Source organism: Eretmochelys imbricata, chromosome 16, assembly GCF_965152235.1.
Source record: "Eretmochelys imbricata isolate rEreImb1 chromosome 16, rEreImb1.hap1, whole genome shotgun sequence".
In the NCBI taxonomy this organism is placed as follows: domain Eukaryota; kingdom Metazoa; phylum Chordata; order Testudines; family Cheloniidae; genus Eretmochelys; species Eretmochelys imbricata.
In genome coordinates, this window is record NC_135587.1 from 9,529,272 (window position 1) to 9,547,534 (window position 18,263).

The 18,263-nt window shown below is 52.3% G+C and overlaps 1 protein-coding gene across 1 annotated transcript in view; it reads right to left on the reverse strand.

The window, feature by feature from the left end:
• Positions 1 to 6,316: 6,316 nt before the first annotated feature.
• The window catches only part of NIBAN2 (niban apoptosis regulator 2), a 94,595-nt gene continuing 82,648 nt past the window's right edge, over positions 6,317 to 18,263 (reverse strand). The window contains exons 8-14 of the mRNA XM_077835847.1: positions 16,442 to 16,604; positions 14,853 to 15,040; positions 11,239 to 11,394; positions 9,816 to 9,932; positions 9,085 to 9,192; positions 8,421 to 8,532; positions 6,317 to 7,130 (exon numbers count right to left, since the gene is read on the reverse strand). Coding sequence (XP_077691973.1) covers positions 6,334 to 7,130; positions 8,421 to 8,532; positions 9,085 to 9,192; positions 9,816 to 9,932; positions 11,239 to 11,394; positions 14,853 to 15,040; positions 16,442 to 16,604 — 1,641 coding nt within the window. The 3' untranslated portion in view covers positions 6,317 to 6,333. The remainder of the gene's footprint in view (positions 7,131 to 8,420; positions 8,533 to 9,084; positions 9,193 to 9,815; positions 9,933 to 11,238; positions 11,395 to 14,852; positions 15,041 to 16,441; positions 16,605 to 18,263) is intronic.

Genomic DNA, 18,263 nt, shown 5'->3' on the forward strand with positions numbered 1-18,263 from the left:
TATTCCTGTTTTTGTGTCTTTTTGTAACTTAAGGTTTTGCCTAGAGGGATTCTCTATGTTTTGAATCTGATTACCCTGTAAGGTATTTACCATCCTGATTTTACAGAGGGGATTCTTTTACCTTTTCTTTAATTAACATTCTTCTTTTAAGAACCTGATTGATTTTTCGTTGTTCTTAAGATCCAAGGGTTTGGGTCTGTGTTCACCTGTACAAATTGGTGAGGATTTTTATCAAGCCTTCCCCAGGAAAGGGGTGTAGGGCTTGGGGGGATATTTTGGGGGGAAGACGTCTCCAAGTGGGCTCTTTCCCTCTTCTTTGTTTAAACATGTTTGGTGGTGGCAGCATAGGGTTCAAGGACAAGGCAAAGTTTCTACCTTGGGGAAGTTTTTAACCTAAGCTGGTAAGAATAAGCTTAAGGGGTCTTTCATGCAGGTCCCCCCATCTGTACCCTAGAGTTCAGTGGGGAAGGAACCCTGACAGCAGACAAGCAGCTCAGCCATACAGCTGCCGTCTCCAATGACTTTGAGCCCACCCTCAGTTCTCACTCAGGAATCCCGGGAGCCTTTCCCTGCTGACTGGAGGAGCAAGGGGACTTGGGCACTGCTCCCCTCGCCCAGGGACGGACAGAGCAGGCGGACATGTTACAGGCTATGTCCATCAGCGGATGCTGCAGGGATGGGAATGCCGGGGGATGGATTGGGGGTTATTTTACCCTCCCTCCCAGATTGTTCGTGTTCCTGGCTGGCTCCGTGACGGCTCTGTTCACCGCTCTCTGTTGCTTGTGGGCAGGAGGAAAATAACCCTCAATGGGCTCATGCTGGTCTCTGACCCCAAGGGGATGCTCCCCTCACACTGTGCCTTCTGTGTTCCCAACAGAACAAAGCTGTACGTCAGCTCCCCGTCTCAGCACCCTCTGGATAGTGCAGGGGGTGAGCACAGCTTGACGACCCCCCACCCTCCTGCTGCTGGAGCATAAGGGAGTAAATTGGTTGGTTTAACAGTCTTGCGTGTGCAGTGGCTCGGTTGCTTTGGAAGCCAGGATGCCCCAGGGGCTGGTGGGCCTCGCAGGATCCTGCTGTATTTCATGCCAAGAGAAGGGCAAGTTTTAATAAAGCTATCCTAATTGCTTGGCTACTTGTGTGCACACCTGATCGTGGTACTGAGGCTGGGAGAAGCAGCTGGCCTCTTTCATAAGGCTGAAAGATAACGTGGAAATAGATGGCACTGATCAAAAATTAGGCTCCCCAACGGCCAGCCGTTCCCCAGTGGCAAGGGACTGCTCAGAAAGCTGCAAGGGATGCAGTCAAGAGCAAACTCAGTTAAAGCAATTGCTTACCTGTTACCAATAATGCTTTAGATCTGATTCAGCTGCGACAACTGTAGCACGTAGGAGCCGCATTCCTAGACCAGCAACTCATTGTGCTAGGGGCTGTACAAACACAGAACAAAAAGATGGTCCCTGGCTCGAGCTAAAAGACCAGGACTTGTACTGGGGCTTATTTCCTGCTCTGCTACGGGCTAGCTGCATGGACTTGGACAAATCCGTTAACTGTTTTGTGCTAAGCTGTAATAAATGGGCTACTATCCTGCTTTGGAAGGTGCTTGGAGATCCCCAACTGGAAGATGCTGAGTGCAAAGTATCAACTTGTTAGAGATAGCTGGGAAACATTTTCCCAGTCTGTGGGAGGGTGAGTGTGAGAGTGGGTGGGTGTAAAAACCCCAAAACCCTCCGACTGGGTCAATCGATAGAAATGATCTGTTTTGATTTCAACATATTTAGTATAAATTAGCTCACATTTCTAAAAGAACAGTCATTCATTTTGAAAATGTTCAAAGGGAGTTTTTGACAACTCCTCAGCTCTCTGCACATCAAGCACATCCCAGAGTTGTACATGCACAAAATATAAATTATTCTATTGAAGGTTTAGGAGTTAGAAACTTGAGTCCTTAATTCACCAGCCTTGTCCTTCCAATGCGGGGACTACATGCAGATGAGGAGACATTATGAACAAGAAAACAATACTGTACCATGTAGCCCTTATATAGCACTTTTTCTCAACCGATCTTAAAGTGCTGTACCAAGGAGGTCAGTATCACTGTGCCCATTCTACAGATAGAGAAACTGAGGCACAGAAAACCGCCCTTTTCTTATGCATTTACATTGTATGCACTTTGGGGCAGGGACTGTCCTACTGGGTGTGTGCGTACAGCACCTTGCACAGCAGGGCTCGAAACTGCAATTGGACTACACATCCACTTAGAGCTAGGCCCTAACGCAGGACCCCAGAGCCCAAGTTCTCTGGGGCCATGATGATTTCTGCTGTGCAGCACCACCTAGCCTAGCCCCAGTCTACTTTTGAATGCGCCCATGTACACACACTTACCAACTGCCTGGCGGGCCCCAGACTGGACATCAAATCCAAGCCCTCCTTCTGAACTGGAGAGGAACTCCGCCCCACCCCGCCCCCAAACATTCTAGCTCCGCCCACCCCACCCCCAACACGCCATGTGGAACGTCTCCCGTTCATTGGTGTGTCTGGAGTGATGTCACCGCTCAGTCAGGAATGAGACCGTGTCACTAGCTTTAAATAAAGCTGGGTTTTATTTATTCTTAGAAGCATATTTTAAACATTTGTATAACATTCTCAATAAAATATCTTGGAAGAGATGGGTTTTGATCCCAAGGCAAGGCACTTTGGGAGGTCCCAAGGCAAGGCACTTTGGGAGGTCCCAAGTGGTTTAGACTGGGCACCACCCATTTAAAAATAGAAAACAATGGCATCTAAAATACACATGGAGGTTGGAATGTATCTGTAGCAGAGGGCAGGATTGGAAGGCCAGGCTCCTGCTCCATGTTCTGCATTGAAAATCTAAGCAGCTCATTCAGGAGACTTTACACCAGGTGTTTCAACTGTATCTCACGTTTTAAACATCACATTACCTGCATGCAGCTTGTGTGTCTGCCGAGTCCATTCCCCAGCTAGCTACAGGTCCCCAGTTCCCCTTAGCGTTAATGGAAGTCTGAGACACAGGTCACCCACGAGAGGCATGGTTGTCCCAGTGCGTATCGGGTTATATACCACCCCTAGTGTTCAGCTGAGCTCCTGGCTGGGGGTCCGACTCAATGCACTTGTACAGAGATGCCTGAGAGAGATCTGGAGAAACCCACTTCGGCACCATCTGCCATCCCCTGCGTTTGGCCAGGGAACATTTCTGCTCTCCCCACACCCCAAGCTCCTGAAAAGGGCACCACGAAGAGCAGAAGTCTGGCGAGTTGGGTTGTGCCCACACTGAGGAGTCATTTGACCGTCTCCGCTGAAAGACGCTGGCTAACTCCGTCGGAGCTAACTTAGCGCCTTTTTCAGAGCTTGGCCAGAGCAGGGCTGGAGCTGGATTCCTGTGCACACTTCCACCGGTCTTGCCTTTGACAGAAAAACTACAGGGCTCCCCTCTCCTTCGCTCTCGGTGCAAGGACAATAGGATCCACGTAACAGTCTGAGGGGGTGGCATTCCACATCTAAACTTTTGCTTTAAGGTTACTTAATTCCAGAAGTTTAACTTGTTTGCACCAGCCCCAAAGCCCAGTGGGAGCAGACAGAGCCAGTGAACCTCCTCTCTCTCTCTCTCTCTCTCTCTCCTCTCCCCCCACCATGACAGGAGTTTCCAGGAGAACTTAACCCTTGCAATGCAACACCAGCTAAGCCCACGAGGCATTGGCTTCACACTGGGCACCACTAAGAGACCCCGTTGTCACGTGAAGTCTTAGCTACCATAGCAAAGTCAAATACCCCCAGGGGGCCAGGGTGGACTTAGTAGGCATGCTGGGGTAGCACAGTCTCATAAAGGAACGGGGAGATTTATTCCCAGCACACAGATCATTCTGGGAAGAGCAAGTAATCTCAGGAGAGCTTTTCCAGAAGAGTTGGATTGGGGGGGGGTAGGGGGCGGAGGGAGAGAAGAGACATAACTAGGGACCCAGTGGGAAAATGAAAGCGAGACCCCCCACGCTCCCCCATATTTAGAAGTTTTCCTGACTGGCTGGGGAGAAAAAAGGCATGCAGACAAGATGCATCCATTCCCTCTGCAGGAGTAGCTCTCTCTCTGCTCCCTAAGCCATACCTCCACTCTCCTGGGACAGGAAAAGTATCTTAGGCCAGTCCACCCTCAGTGCAATGAAATTCACCATTGGGTTGATGATTGCCAAGAGCTGGGCATGGTTGTATCAAGACCCCTTTCCCCACTAAGGCACTTGTTTCTCTCACTACTGTTAGGAGATTCTCAACAACAACAACAAGAAATAGCCCAGCTCACCACAAGCCACCTCCTACCCAGCACTCCCCAAAAGCAAGCCCAATGAAAATAAGAGCCCTAAACACACCATTAGATGCAGGAGGGAAACGCCGATTAGCAACCAGCCAGAGTCCTACAACTTCAGACGCTTAAGCCTCCTTCCTGCCAGCCCCTCTGGTGCAATGGGAGCTTCCATTGTGCAGTTATGTCAAGACTTGCCCTTACTCATCTCTCCCTCTGAACCACGCACCTAGATTTCTGGCCTTCTCCAAGACCTTTAATTCTCTCCCTCCAAAGCCAACTTCCTCTCCATTCCCACCTGAAAAGCTTCCGAACACACTCTTTCACCTACCCTGGGCTTCCAAGGAGGTTTCCGCTCTCTCCCCTTACCCCCTCCACATATTAAGGAAAGAGAAGGAGACAGTCTATCAACAACATTCACGTGGCCATTAAAAGCATTTGTAAACAAACCAGCTAAGCTTGTTGGGCACCATCTTTGGTAGGTTCAAGGCTGCAGGGGGCTTGCAAGGAAAGGGATGAATGGTGGGGCCACCACTCACTGGGGCTTTGGAGAAACCACAGACCAGAAGCGAGGGGAGGGAAGAAAAATAAGTGGCTGGTTCTAAAACTTCAGAGCTGTATCTCAGTTCTCGTTTTTAACTGAACAAGGGAATCAAGCATCCACTAAAGGCTCCCAGTGGACAGTGGCAGTCACTTACACCTCAATCTACGCACGACCAATCATCGTCGTCGTCTCTTTCCACGGACACCAGTTCTCTCCCGCAAGCCCAGGGGTGAACCCTCAAGTTTACGTCACAGTCCTAACCTTTGTGTATAACAGGGGAGGAGGGATGTGGAGGAGATGGGTGATAGTTGAGAGGTATTTGTGGCTCCTTCCATCCCTACAAGTGGACAGTCTTTGGAGCGATTGGCAGAACCCACAGTCAGACCAGCGCGTGCAAGGAAGGCCAGGCGCGTCGGAGTTCAGGTACTCCCCTGTATTACCCACACCAGCTAGTTCTATTTATTCTTCAGCGAGGCACTAATGTGGCCAGAACTATGCAAGCAACAGCCCCATCCTCCGCCGTTGACTCTCCTTCTTTAGGGGCCAATGAGAAAAGATGGATTCCAGTTTGTTTGTGACTCATTTAACCCTCCCTCTGCCAGAGCGTGCAGCAAGACACGTTAAAATCATGGCGCTGGCTTGAACGGTGCTTCGTGGCAAACAAGGGGCACCCCCATTGGCCCTTTGGCTCGGGGAAGAGGTGCGTCTTTCCCGGGGGAGCAGCGTTCAGCATTCGCAAGGGCAGAGGGTGGGGAGTGCACATTCTATCTCAGCCAGGATCCTGGATGCAGCCTCGTTAGGAGGAGAAATGATCAATACCGGTAGGCGGCCTCTGACTGCAGCCGCCGTGCTTGACAAAGAAGCGTGGCATGCAGCATTGACCTCTTTGGTTGGACTGAAGTATCAGACGAAGGGAAGGGCTGGATTGTTGGAAAGGGAACGGGAATCCCTACAAAACCCACCCCCTGGGGCATCGGGTGCCCACTGGCATATGCTGTGCAGATGTCCTCGGGAGCTCCTGCCTAGGGGAAAACCCCAGGCATTCCCACAGTCTTGTTAGTTGAGTAATGCAATAAAGTGTCTCTTCAGTAAAGGAAAAACAACAAAATAAGACGGAGCAAAGTGTGCGTGTGTGGAAGGGGTGGGTATCCTATGCTGAGCTAGAGTCCTGGGAGGAGGGGCAATGGCTTGGCCCAGCGTGGCGGCTTGGTTCTGGCCAGCACACAGCTCTCCTCTAAGTGGGTGTGCAGTTTAGGAGATCTTCCATCTCGGTGGCTCCCCCCACCCCTTTCCCTGGGAAGCTGGTGTCCGAAGCCGAGCCTGCTTCAGAAACTGGGAATGTAACAGCTACCAATGCCAGCGACTGGCCCAGCCTACGAGCCCCCCCACCCTCCTGGTGTCACTGACTCCAGTCCACCTTCGGCACACAGTGTACATGGCCAGCATGGATCTCGACCGGGGTGGGGGGCGGGGTGACCTAGAACTGAGTCTGCACCTCCGCGCTGTTCTCTGTGGCCCCCGCGCTGTTCTCTGTGGCCGGCTGGGCAGACTCCACCTTCTCCGCATGGGCCTGGGTGGACACCTCTTCCCCTGTCTCCTTGTCGCTGGGTTCGTGACGGTTCACTTCAACTCCCCCCTCAGCAAGCAACGAGGCAGCTGTCAGGGCAGGCGGCTTGGCTGGAGAGGTGGGCACGGCTGGCTTGGCTTCCTGCTCCTCCACCCCCGGGTTCACTGGGCACGGGGAGCCAGCGTCATGCGGGGCAGAGTGTTCCAAGGAACCAGGGCCTTCCTCGGCCTTCTGGGCAGCTCGCTCCACCCCGTGCTCCTCAGAGCCGCCGCTCTGCTGGACTATTGTACCATTCGTCAGTGGTTCCTTTGCCTCCTCTCTTGCCGGGACTGGGGTCTCCACACAGAACTCCTTCACCAGCATCCCCCGTATCCCCTGCATGCTGTCAGGAGAACCCGGTGCAGCAAGGGCAGGGCAGGCCACCAGCTCCTCCGACCCGAGCTCTTCCTGGGAGACCTGGTGCATCAGCACCTCCGCACCGGCCTCATAGGACAGGGCTCCCTCGTCGTCGTGGATGACCGACACCACCTGCCTGGCTCTGTGGCGCTTCTCGGCGGATGGGTCCGAGTCCGGCTGGCTGCCGAACTCCTCTCCCCAGTCGATGGGCATGCCCTCGCCCAGCAGGTGCAGGTTGGGGTCGCTGTTGTGCATGACCATGCTGTCCCGGTACAGGTTGTGTTTCCTCTGCACCGCTGCCTCCTTCACAGCTGGAAAGGCAAAGACCGGGAGGTCAGGACAGGGCAGGGCAGGGCAGGGGTCTATTTACGTGTCAGTAGCAAGCACAGGCCTCATTCGAGATTGAGGCCTCACCATGCTCTGTGTTGTACACACGTATAGCAAGACCTGGTCCCCGCTAGCCTTCCTAGGATTCAGAGCAAAGCACATGCAACGAGCCGGTAGGGAGAGAACCTTGCAGTCCAATCTATACCCTGGTACAATTCTCATGCCCACATAGTCACCATCCACGCCTCAGCCAGGCCCTCCTTGATCAGCTAAATTCCTACTTCTGCCCTGGCGGGAGGGTCCTGGAGAAGGAATTTGGCGAAGGTGGGAATGGCAGATGGGGGTGGGGGGGCACTCCATGCCGAAGGGACAGCGTGGAAGGGTTCAGGGCAGGGTTTGAAGCTGATGGATGGACCAAGCTGGCTCAGCGGATGGAGCGGAGCGCGATGCAGTACGAGGATAACAGGGGAGGGCAGAATCGCGAAGGGCCTGGGTGGGGAGGACAGGAAGCCTGAATTTGATGCGGTGGAGAAGCGGGGGCAGGTGGAGGGAATCCAAGAGGAGGTGACGCAGGCAGAGCGATAGGAGCGGAAGATGATCTTAGTCGATGCTTTTCGCCTGGACGGGAAGGGCTGTGAGGTGAGTGTTGGGGACGCTCGGGAGCAGGCGTTTACGGTAATCAAGACAGCAGATGATGCGGGGGGGGTGAGAGGCTGGGCTGTCTGGATAGAGGGGAAAAGCACGGATCCTAGAGAAGTTACGAAGGAAGAAGCGGTGAGATTTGGACCCAGCTTAGACGGGTGGTACAAGCGGGCAGAATCAAAGGGGGCCGCTGCGCTACGGAACTGAGACATGGAGGAAAGCGTTTCGGTGACAGTGCAGAGTACACATACACCCTCACCACCGTCACCTAGACTCTGGATCCGGAGCAGAGTGGCAAAGTGCTGTAGGAGGAGATGCTCCAGGGGTTGGCTTGAGATGGCTCCCATTGCTGTAATGCCCAGAGCCTCCCCATAGTAAGTGGATGGGCATGCGTGTCCAGTCCTTGCCAGCTAGCCCCGTTAGCAACAGTGTCCCTCAGTGAGCAGAAGGGGAGTAGCAGGATTCACTCAGTGTCTACTGCCCGTTGCTGCAGCCGAGACACTGCAGCCCTTAGGATTTTCCAAGCTGGCTAACTGGGGGGGTTAGCCAGGCTTGCATAGGCCCCTTCCCAGCATAGTGAAGGACTGAGCCTGCATCCTGCCCTCCCACCCAAACGCGGGCAGCCCTCTCACCCTGCATGATGTCCTTCATGACCGACTGCAGCACGACCTCCTCGTACGTGTTCTCCACCAGGATGAAGTTGTCGAAGTCCTCGAAGATCAGTTCCTGGAACTTTGGTAACTCCTGCCCAAAGGAGAAGGCAGATTTCACCTCGCTGGCAGAGATAACCCAAGACCACCTAGCTGCCCTGTGGCTTTCCAAAGACGATGTGCCTTTGAGAGGCAGAGCTACCCTTCCCACAAAACCATGGGCACCACTGTTGACCCAGGGATGCCACCAGTTATGGGCCATCTAGCCATAGGAGTTAAAGACCAAGTTGAGATTAAACATAGACCCAAAGGGGTGAGGAATTTCAAGATCAGGATGTTACAAAGAGAGATTATGTCTTTGTACATGCACTGGGCCCAATTTTTTATATGCACAGAGGCCTTTTTACACCACTGGCAATGTCAAGCAACATATATTGAGTTGGCTCCCTAACACTTCCAGGGTGGTGTAAAGGGGCCTTGGTGTAAATGAGAATCGGACCAATATTCTACAGTTGTGGGCAAGGAGCGGGGGGGGGGGGGGGGGGGAATTGTCTTGTTCATGGCAACATATACAGAGTTTGATGACTCAGCAGGGTTTTTGAAACGTGCCACCAACCCATGCCCACGGGGCTGCTTGGCCTCTTACCCCCTTGCAGGTTGGTGCCAGCTTCTTCAGCAGGAAGGGGATGGTGATCTGGAGCAGGGCTTCCCTGAAGAACTTCTTGCGCACGGTGCTGCTGTCATAGTCATATTTCTGCAGGACAAGGGGCGCACCGGGGGAAGAGGGAAACAAGGCTGGTTAACAAACCTTTGGCATCTCGCAGGAGAGGAGATTACAGAGGAATGGGCCATTCAGAGGAAGAGGAGAATGTGCAGCTTTCCTACCATTTTATTGAACAATCCTTTCCACAGGAAGCGATTTACACGAGGGGATTTACAGAAGTGTTTTCAGTATCCAACACCAGCCCCTTCCCTGGGCTCAGGAGGCAGCGTGGTCTAGGGGATAGGTCACTGGACAGATTCTGATGGCCTGGGCTCTGATCTGCTGTGGGGCAAGTCACTTCACCTCCCTGTGCCCGATCTCCACTGGGGTCTAGGAACAACTGTGATACTCGGTCCATTTAAAATTACAAATGCCGAGTATCGTTCTACACAATGCACTCGTTCCTGCCCTTACCTGCCCCGTGGCAGGCACACGGCATGCCTGGGCTTCGCACAGAAGCTGCAGGTGCTTTCTTTGTGGCAGAGGTTTCTCTCCTGTCTAGCATCCCGAGGCCTTGTTGGTGCAGCACGGGCGAGTTAAAACGCCGACCACCTTCACGTTCCAGAGATGGCAGACCTTGCAGGAGCATGCCGCTGCTTTGCGGGCTGCCTTACCTTGAGCACCCGTTCCAGGATCCGCTGGATTGACTTGCACAGCTCCTCCTTGCCCAGCATCTTCGCCAGCTCCTGGTGCAGGAGTGTCCCGAACGTGTGAACGGCATCATCCATTTGCTACAATGAGAAGCATCATCAGACGGTGTCCCAAAAGGAGGCCAAGAAACCACGGCAACTTAGGCTGGCTCATGTTGGACATCCAGCAAAGCAATGATGCCAAGGGATGAGCAGAGCAGGCCTGGCCATGCACCACCACACGGAGACGGGTCACAAGGGCACCTCCTCTATTCCTGAACCTGCACCCGGTCCCCATCTGCTACCCCATCCCACTCACGATTTTGAAAGCACCAAGTTAACCTGCATAAAGGTGTTTTCTTTCCCACCACTAGAGGGCACTAGCGGCACATTTCCCAGAATACGGAGCTGCGCTGGTGCATGGGATATCGGTACAAAACTCCTCCTCCCCCCATGTAGATCTGCAAGTGGATTCTTGTCCACACTGGCCCCTGGATACTCCTCCAGGAGCTGTAGAACAACCAGTCTCCTAAATCAGCTGTGCCAGGCTGAATGGGATGTGAGTGATGGAGGTGAGAGCATTCCAGTTCTAGAACGTCTCCCGGTTCTCCACAGGTGCCAGAAAACCCGGTGGAAAGTTACACTCGCTCCTACACAGCTAACTGAGGCCGGCTTCCTTGACCCCACATTTAGACTACTGCCGGTGGGAGACTCCTCCATGTAAAGGGGAAGAAGAGCATTGCGTCTGCGTAGCCCAGGCCTGCCACCCACCCGGCCACCAGCACGACAGCGGTGGATGTATACGAGGCGCCCCCGTGAGGTTGTTCATACGCAGACGTTCCCCTCCCAGTGGGACACTGCATCGTTCACAGGCACCAGGGCAGAGTCGCGACATGCAGGGTCAATCGTTTGTCCCAAAGAACACAGGTGGCCGTTGAGTCATACGTGCTCCGGGCCATGGGCAGCGCAGTGCTGGGGAGCAAAGCGAAGGGGTTGGGCCAGGGACGGTTCTGCCCCTGGGGCGTTGCCATATTCAGAGGAGAAAAACAAAGCCATTGAAATAAGCTGGTCTCCGTAGCAGTGCTGTGCCCCTGGACCAGCTGTTAATTTTAACAAGGTGACTCTTTCAAATGAAGGCTCCCGGAGCGGGGGCGGGGGTTGGGGGGGGAGTGGGTGGGGGGGGTACAGCCAGACTGAAGCCCAGAGCACACTCCAGCACGGGGCGCCCATGCAGTAGGACATTGATGACCAGCCCAACACCCAGGGCAGGGCACTAGGAGAACCAGAATTCATAGCCACAGCAACCCACCTTAACTCTGACCCTGGAGGCTAGGGCCAAAGACAGCTCCCCATGGGACAGTGAGCATAAGGGCTGGTCACCCCTTGAATTTGGCTATTAACACCCTACCTGTCTCATGAGGATCTGGGCCCTCTGTTTGAACACGGAGGCACTGGATACGTCAAATCTCTGTTGAAGCCCCTCCAGTTTCAGCTGGTCCATCTTCTCATAGCAGGACTGCATCTTGACAGGGTGGAAGGCCAGCTGAGAGAGCTTCTCCATGTACTGAAGGACAAGGAGTCACACACACAACTCACTGGCTGTACGGAGAGAGCGCCCTACCTCCCGCCCACTCCCCAGGCCTGCTGAGACTTGGCATCACACCAGACACCAAGCTTCCAGGGAGCAGAGGAAAACAAAGCCCAGAAATCGGAATCCTTCCTCAACGGCTCCCATTTAATCTGGGTCACAAAGACAAGAGCATTTCCAAGTGTCTCTGTGTCCCCACGCCGCCAGGCTGCACACAGACATGGGTGAGCCTGGTGCAGGAAGATCACCGGCTGTACGTTACAGGATCAAACCACGGGTCTGTACTGTTAGTACAGGGTGGGAGGCAGGCGTGTGACCACCTGGGGCTGCTCTGGTTGGATACAGAGGGACCCAGCTGGATACAGAGTGATCCCAGGTTACCATACGCAGGTGAAATTGGATGCCCTGGATTTTGTTAGACTGACCCGTTGCCCAGAGCTTGGGAGGAGAGCTGGGAATTCAGTTCCCACCTTAAGTGGTATGACTGCTCAGAGCTCAAGTATGAAACTGCAGAAAAACCTGAGAGTCTCTGGATTAAGTTTAGAAGTGTGAGCAACAGGGGTGATGTCGTGGTGGGAGTCTGCTATAGACCACCGGACCAGGGGGATGAGGTGGATAAGGCTTTCTTCCGGCAACTCACGGAAGTTACTAGATGGCAGGCCCTGGTTCTCATGGGAGACTTCAGTCACCCTGATATCTGCTCAGAGAGCAATACAGCGGTGCACAGCAATCCAGGAAGGTTTGGAAAGTGTAGGGAACAATTTCCTGGTGCAAGTGCTGGAGGAACCAACTAGGGGCAGAGCTCTTTTTGAGCTGCTGCTCACAAACAGGGAAGAATTAGTAGGGGAAGCAAAAGTGGATGAGAACCTGGGAGGCAGCGACCATGAGATGGTCGAGTTCAGGATCCTGACACAAGGAAGAAAGGAGAGCAGCAGAATACAGACCCTGGGCTTCAGAAAAGCAGACTTTGACTCCCTCCGGGAACTGATGGGCAGGATCCCCTGGGAGAATAACATGAGGGGGAAAGGAGTCCAGGAGAGCTGGCTGTATTTTAAAGAATCCTTACTGAGGTTACAGGGACAAACCATCCCGATGTGTAGAAAAAATAGTAAATATGGCAGGCGACCAGCTTGGCTTAACAGTGAAATCCTTGCTGATCTTAAACACAAAAAAGGAGTTTATAAGAAGTGGAAGACTGGACAAATGACCAGGGAAGAGTATAAAAATATTGCTCGGGCATGTAGGAGTGAAATCAGGAAGGCCAAATCACACCTGGAGTTGCAGCTAGCAAGAGATGTTAAGAGTAACAAGAAGGGTTTCTTCAGGTATGTTAGCAACAAGAAGAAAGCCAAGGAAAGTGTGGGCCCCTTACTGAATGAGGGAGCAACCTCGTGACAGAGGATGTGGAAAAAGCTAATGTACTCAATGCTTTTTTTGTCTCTGTCTTCACGAACAAGGTCAGCTCCCAGACTGCTGCACTGGGCAGCACAGCATAGGGAGAAGGTGACCAGCCCCCTGCGGAGAAAGAAGTGGTTCGGGACTATTTAGAAAAGCTAGATGAGCACAAGTCCATGGGGCCGATGCGCTGCACCCGAGAATGCTAAAGGAGCTGGCGGATGTGATCGCAGAGCCATTGGCCATTATCTTTGAAAACTCATGGTGATCGGGGGAAGTCCCGGACGACTGGAAAAAGGCTAATGTAGTGCCCATCTTTAAAAAAGGGGAGGAGGAGGATCCGGGGAACTACAGGCCTGTCAGCCTCACCTCAGTCCCTGGAAAAATCATGGAGCAGGCCCTCAAGGAATCGATTCTGAAGCACTTAGAGGAGAGGAAAGTGATCAGGAACAGTCAGCATGGATTCACCAAGGGCAAGTCATGCCTGACTAATCTAATTGCCTTCTATGACGAGATAACTGGGTATGAGGGGAAAGCAGTGGACGTGTTGTTCCTTGACTTTAGCAAAGCTTTTGACATGGTCTCCCACAGTATTCTTGCCAGCAAGTTAAAGAAGTCTGGGCTGGATGAATGGACTATAGGGTGGATAGAAAGCTGGCTAGATTGTCGGGCTCAACGGGTAGTGATCAATGGCTCCATGTCAGTTGACAGCTGGTATCAAGCGGAGTACCCCAAGGGTCGGTCCTGGGGCCGGTTTTGTTCAATATCTTCATAAATGATCTGGAGGATGGTGTGGATTGCACCCTCAGCAAGTGTGCAGATGACACTAAACTAGGAGGAGAGGTAGATACGCTGGAGGGCAGGGATAGGATCCAGAGGGACCTAGACAAATTGGAGGATTGGGCCAAAAGAAATCTGATGAGGTTCAATAAGGACAAGTGCAGAGTCCTGCACTTAGGACGGAAGAATCCCATGCACCGCTACAGACTAGGGACCCAATGGCTAGGCAGCAGGTCGGCAGAAAAGGACCTAGAGGTTACAGTGGACGAGAAGCTGGATATGAGTCAACAGTGTGCCCTTGTTCCCAAGAAGGCCAATGGCATTTTGGGATGTATAAGTAGGGGCATTGCCAGCAGATCGAGGGATGTGATCGTTCCCCTCTATTCGACATCGGTGAGGCCTCATCTGGAGTACTGTGTCCAGTTTTGGGCCCCACACTACAAGAAGGATGTGGAAAAATTGGAAAACATCCAGCGGAGGGCAACAAAAATTATTAGAGGACTGGAACACATGACTTATGAGGAGAGGTTGAGGGAACTGGGATTGTTTAGTCTGCGGAAGGGAAGAATGAGGGGGGATTTGATAGCTGCTTTCAACTACCTGAATGGGGGTTCCAAAGAGGATGGATCTAGATTGTTCTCAGTGGTAGCAGATGACAGAACAAGGAGTAATGGTCTCAAGTTGCAGTGGGGGAGGTTGAGGTTGGATAGTAGGAAAACTTTTTCACCAGGAGGGTGGTGAAACACTGGAATGCGTTACCTAGGGAGGTGGTGGAATCTCCTTCCTTAGAAGTTTTTAAGGTCAGGCTTGACAAAGCCCTGGCTGGGATGATTTAGTTGGGGATTGGTCCTGCTTTGAGCAGGGGGTTGGACTAGATGACCTCCTGAGGTCCCTTCCAACCCTGATATTCTATGATTCTATGATTAAGTGGATCGTTCTAACTTCTGCCAGAACACCAAAGGAACCTATGGATCTAGCGTGACCAGGATTGGTGCTGCCCAAGGAAGCTCTGGGCCCTCTATGGTCTGTGGCTTCCAGCTAAGAGGGGAGCATAGGCCTGCCAGCTCCGATGCGAGCAGACTAGGGGCAGGGCCACAGGTTTATTCTCACCATTCAGCTCCAGCCTTACTCAGGACAACTGGGGATGGAAGCTGAGCTCCCTCCTTGGCCAGGCTTTCCCTGGGCACCCGCGCAAGGCTTCCAGCCTATCCTGCTAGGCCAACAATGGGAATCTATGCAACCTTCTCCAGGGGCCTTACCTCACCCAGCTTCTCCATCCCGCTCTCGTTGATTACGTTCATGTTCATGTCAGTGACCTCCTTGAAGAACACTTCCCGGACCTCGGCAAAACCCTGGCTTGTGGGAATCATCAGCGCCTCCAGGATGGAAGGGATATAGGGCTGCACATGGTTTCGGACACAGATCTCTGCTTTGGGCAGCACAAAGGCTGGATGAGGAAGAGACAGGCAAACAGACAATTAGCATGGGATGGCTCCTGCTCTGGCTACCTTCCTTGCTGAGCTTTGGAGCCACCAGGAAGCCAAGCATGGTGCTCCAGCTCCTAGACTATACCCTAGAAAAGGACAGGAGTTGCTCTGTTCCACCCCTTCCAGGTGGTGGCCAAAAGGCTAGAGATGCAGCTGGATAAATTTATAAACGGGATGACAGAGTTGCCCGCCGCAGCTGGGGACTAGACTTGAAGACCTACAAGGTCCCTTCCCATCTTACGTCCGATCAGCCTGCAACCAGAGCCCGTGTCTGCCACGCTTGGCAGTAGTCGAATGGCAATCCTCCACGCAAAACACGTGGGGGTGAAGAGAATGCTACTGGCAATTCAGTAGGCGGCACTCTTGGGTCAGTATTGACCCTGTTCTTCCCCCCTATGGAGTACGGGGCCACGTGCTGCCCGAGATGTTGGCTTCTGTATGAGCTCCTGATACCACAGGGCTTCCTACAAACAGGAGCACTCATCTCAAAGCCCTGGTCAAATTCTAGTCTGAGTAGCTAAGTTCCATTGGTGTCAGCCCTGCCCCTGCCCTGCCCTGGCTGTGTGGTAATGCTTCCCCGCCTGCCCAGCACCGTGGTACGTTAGCAGAAGCCATGTTCCACCTCAGAAGCGGCCAGAGGGTAACAGTGCAGACCTAGTTTGTAATACTTGGATGGTGTACTAATACTTTGGGATCCTTCAGGATGTAAGAAGCTATGCAGGGTGACCTCCTCTGTTGGAGGGAAATAAGGGAAAACCACTTGAAGAACAAGGGACGCTGCTTTATTTGAAGGGACATTGTAGGGAAACACAATTTCCCTTGGCACATCATGTATTTTTTCCTCCTGTGCACATTTCTACTGCCCTCCCGTACACGATGCAGTTAGTATAAGTTTCAATTTCATGTTTAAAATAGCACTTATCAGTTTTAAAACATTTCAATCTCTCTTCAAATAAGGGATGGGTGATCATTTTAGGGACAAATCAAACAAATAAGGGACGGTGCCTTAAAATAAGGGCTGCTGGAGCTAGGTGAACTAGAGGACTGCTCCAGCCCTTGGCCTCTTAGCCCCCGGGTCAGGTTTCTGGCTCCCAGTCCTAGGAAAGCACTGCGGTTTTGAACGTCAGGATTTTGACTAACCCAGTACAATGGGCTATTGCTGGGGGTAGTCGTTCGGGCTCAAGCTCGGAAACCCAGACCCCTCCTTAGGCATCAGATCCCGAGCCTGAATGTCTACACAGCTAATTTTTAGTGCCGTAGGTGAGCCCAAGTCTGCAGATCCGGGTTCTGAGACTTGGTGCCGTGGGTGAATTTTTTTTTTTGCCATGTAGACATACCCAAAGGGGCAACACATTTCCTACCTCGGATTTTGCTGGCTAAGTGTTCCTTTGATGTGATGATCTGATCCATGTCTGTGCGAATGGTGCTCTCCATTCTGGGACGCTCCAGCTCACATTTGGTCACCACTGCATCATAGTGCGCCTTTATCTGGTCATAGACAAGCCTGTAGACAGCATCCGAGATCTAGAGGGGGAAGAGGAAGAGCATCGTCAGCATCCTAATCCCACGGGACGTCTGAGGCTGTGCTGCCATCTGACCTTGGTGAGCCCAGGACCCTTCCTGACCTCTGTCTGCAAGGCAGCCTGCCATCTCTTTGCACCCCACATGACTGAGTGCTCCCCAACCATGGATATGCAGGGACGTCTGGCAATAAGCTTTCTACAGCATGCACGGGAATTATGTCTGCAGCTGCCACTAGATCCCCTAACAAGAAAAGGCCTGGCTATTTGAGATCTGCCTAACAAGTCTTGTCATAACGCAGCCGCTGGTCAGTACATTTCAGGATTCGCTGCTTCCTGATGTCAGCAAGAGCGACGGACTCCATCCAGCTCCACGTTTTGTTCACTCCCACCCACCCATTTCTCTTTTTAAAAACCGCTGACTTGAAATATTTTTTTCTTTTCTACTGTACGCTTGTGGTGATTGACACTGGAATCCGTGCAGACATCTGCTATGCACCACTGCGTTCAAATGGCAGGACTCCACCGGGATCCGTGCTAGCACATCTCAGTGCAGGAGCAAAGTCTAGGATTGTAGTTCCCGAGGTTCATGAGCCTATTTTTGTTATGACTGCACAGTGCTACTGTATGTACAAGTTATTTATTGTGACGTTTGGAGGAGGAGTCTTCTGCCTGGAATTATGTCATGCTATTATTTAGCACCTCTGGGCTAGAATCATGGAAACGATGGGCTGGAGGAGAACTTGAGAGATCATCAAGTCCAAGCCCCTGCACTGAGGCAGGACCAAGTAAACTAAGACCATCCCTGACAGGTGTGTTTTTCCAGACCTCCAATGACAGGAATTCCACAACCTCTCTTGGAAGCCTCGTCCAGAGCTTAACTATTCTTATAGGTAGAAATTTTTCCTTTACATCTAACCTGAAATCTCCCTTGCTACAGACTAAGCCCGTTATTTCTTGTCCTGCCTTCTGTGGCGATGGAGAACAAATGATCCCCGTCCTCTTTATAAAAGCCCTTAACACATTTGAAGGCCTCTTTGGTCCAGACTAAACATGCCTGGTCTTTTTTTAAACCTTTCCTTATTGGTCAGGTTTTCTAAACCTCTGATGATTTTTGCTGCCCTCCTCTGGACTCTCTCCAGTTTGTCCACAGCTTTCCTAAAGTGCGGCACCCAGAAAAGGACACAGTACCCAGCTGAGGCCTCACCAGCATCGAGCGGGCCAAGTACCTCCCCATCAGGAGGAAATACTCAGCACTTCCTGAAAGCCAGGGGACTTTAAAGTGTCGAGTTGGGCACCCAAAATCAGTCACCTGAGGACAAGTCTCTTAGGCCAAAGTTTACACAAGGTGTTTGTGGCAGAGGCAGGAATTGAACCCTGATCTCTTCAGTACCATTCCAAAGCCTTAAAGGACAAGGTCACCCTTCCTCCCTAGGGCCGGTCTCATCCTCCTGCTTCTTTCACAGGAACAGCACAAGCCCTTCCCCACCTTGGATTATTACAATTAAATAAGAATCCAATGTGATCATCAGGATTTATGCTGGAAATCTGCAATCTTCACCTTGGGCTCTGGAGGACAGAACTCTTCCCCTTTCTCATGCATTAGCACAGGGCTGCCGCATCTGGGTGGTTAAGGCTAAGGGGCACTGTTTGTTTAAAGGAG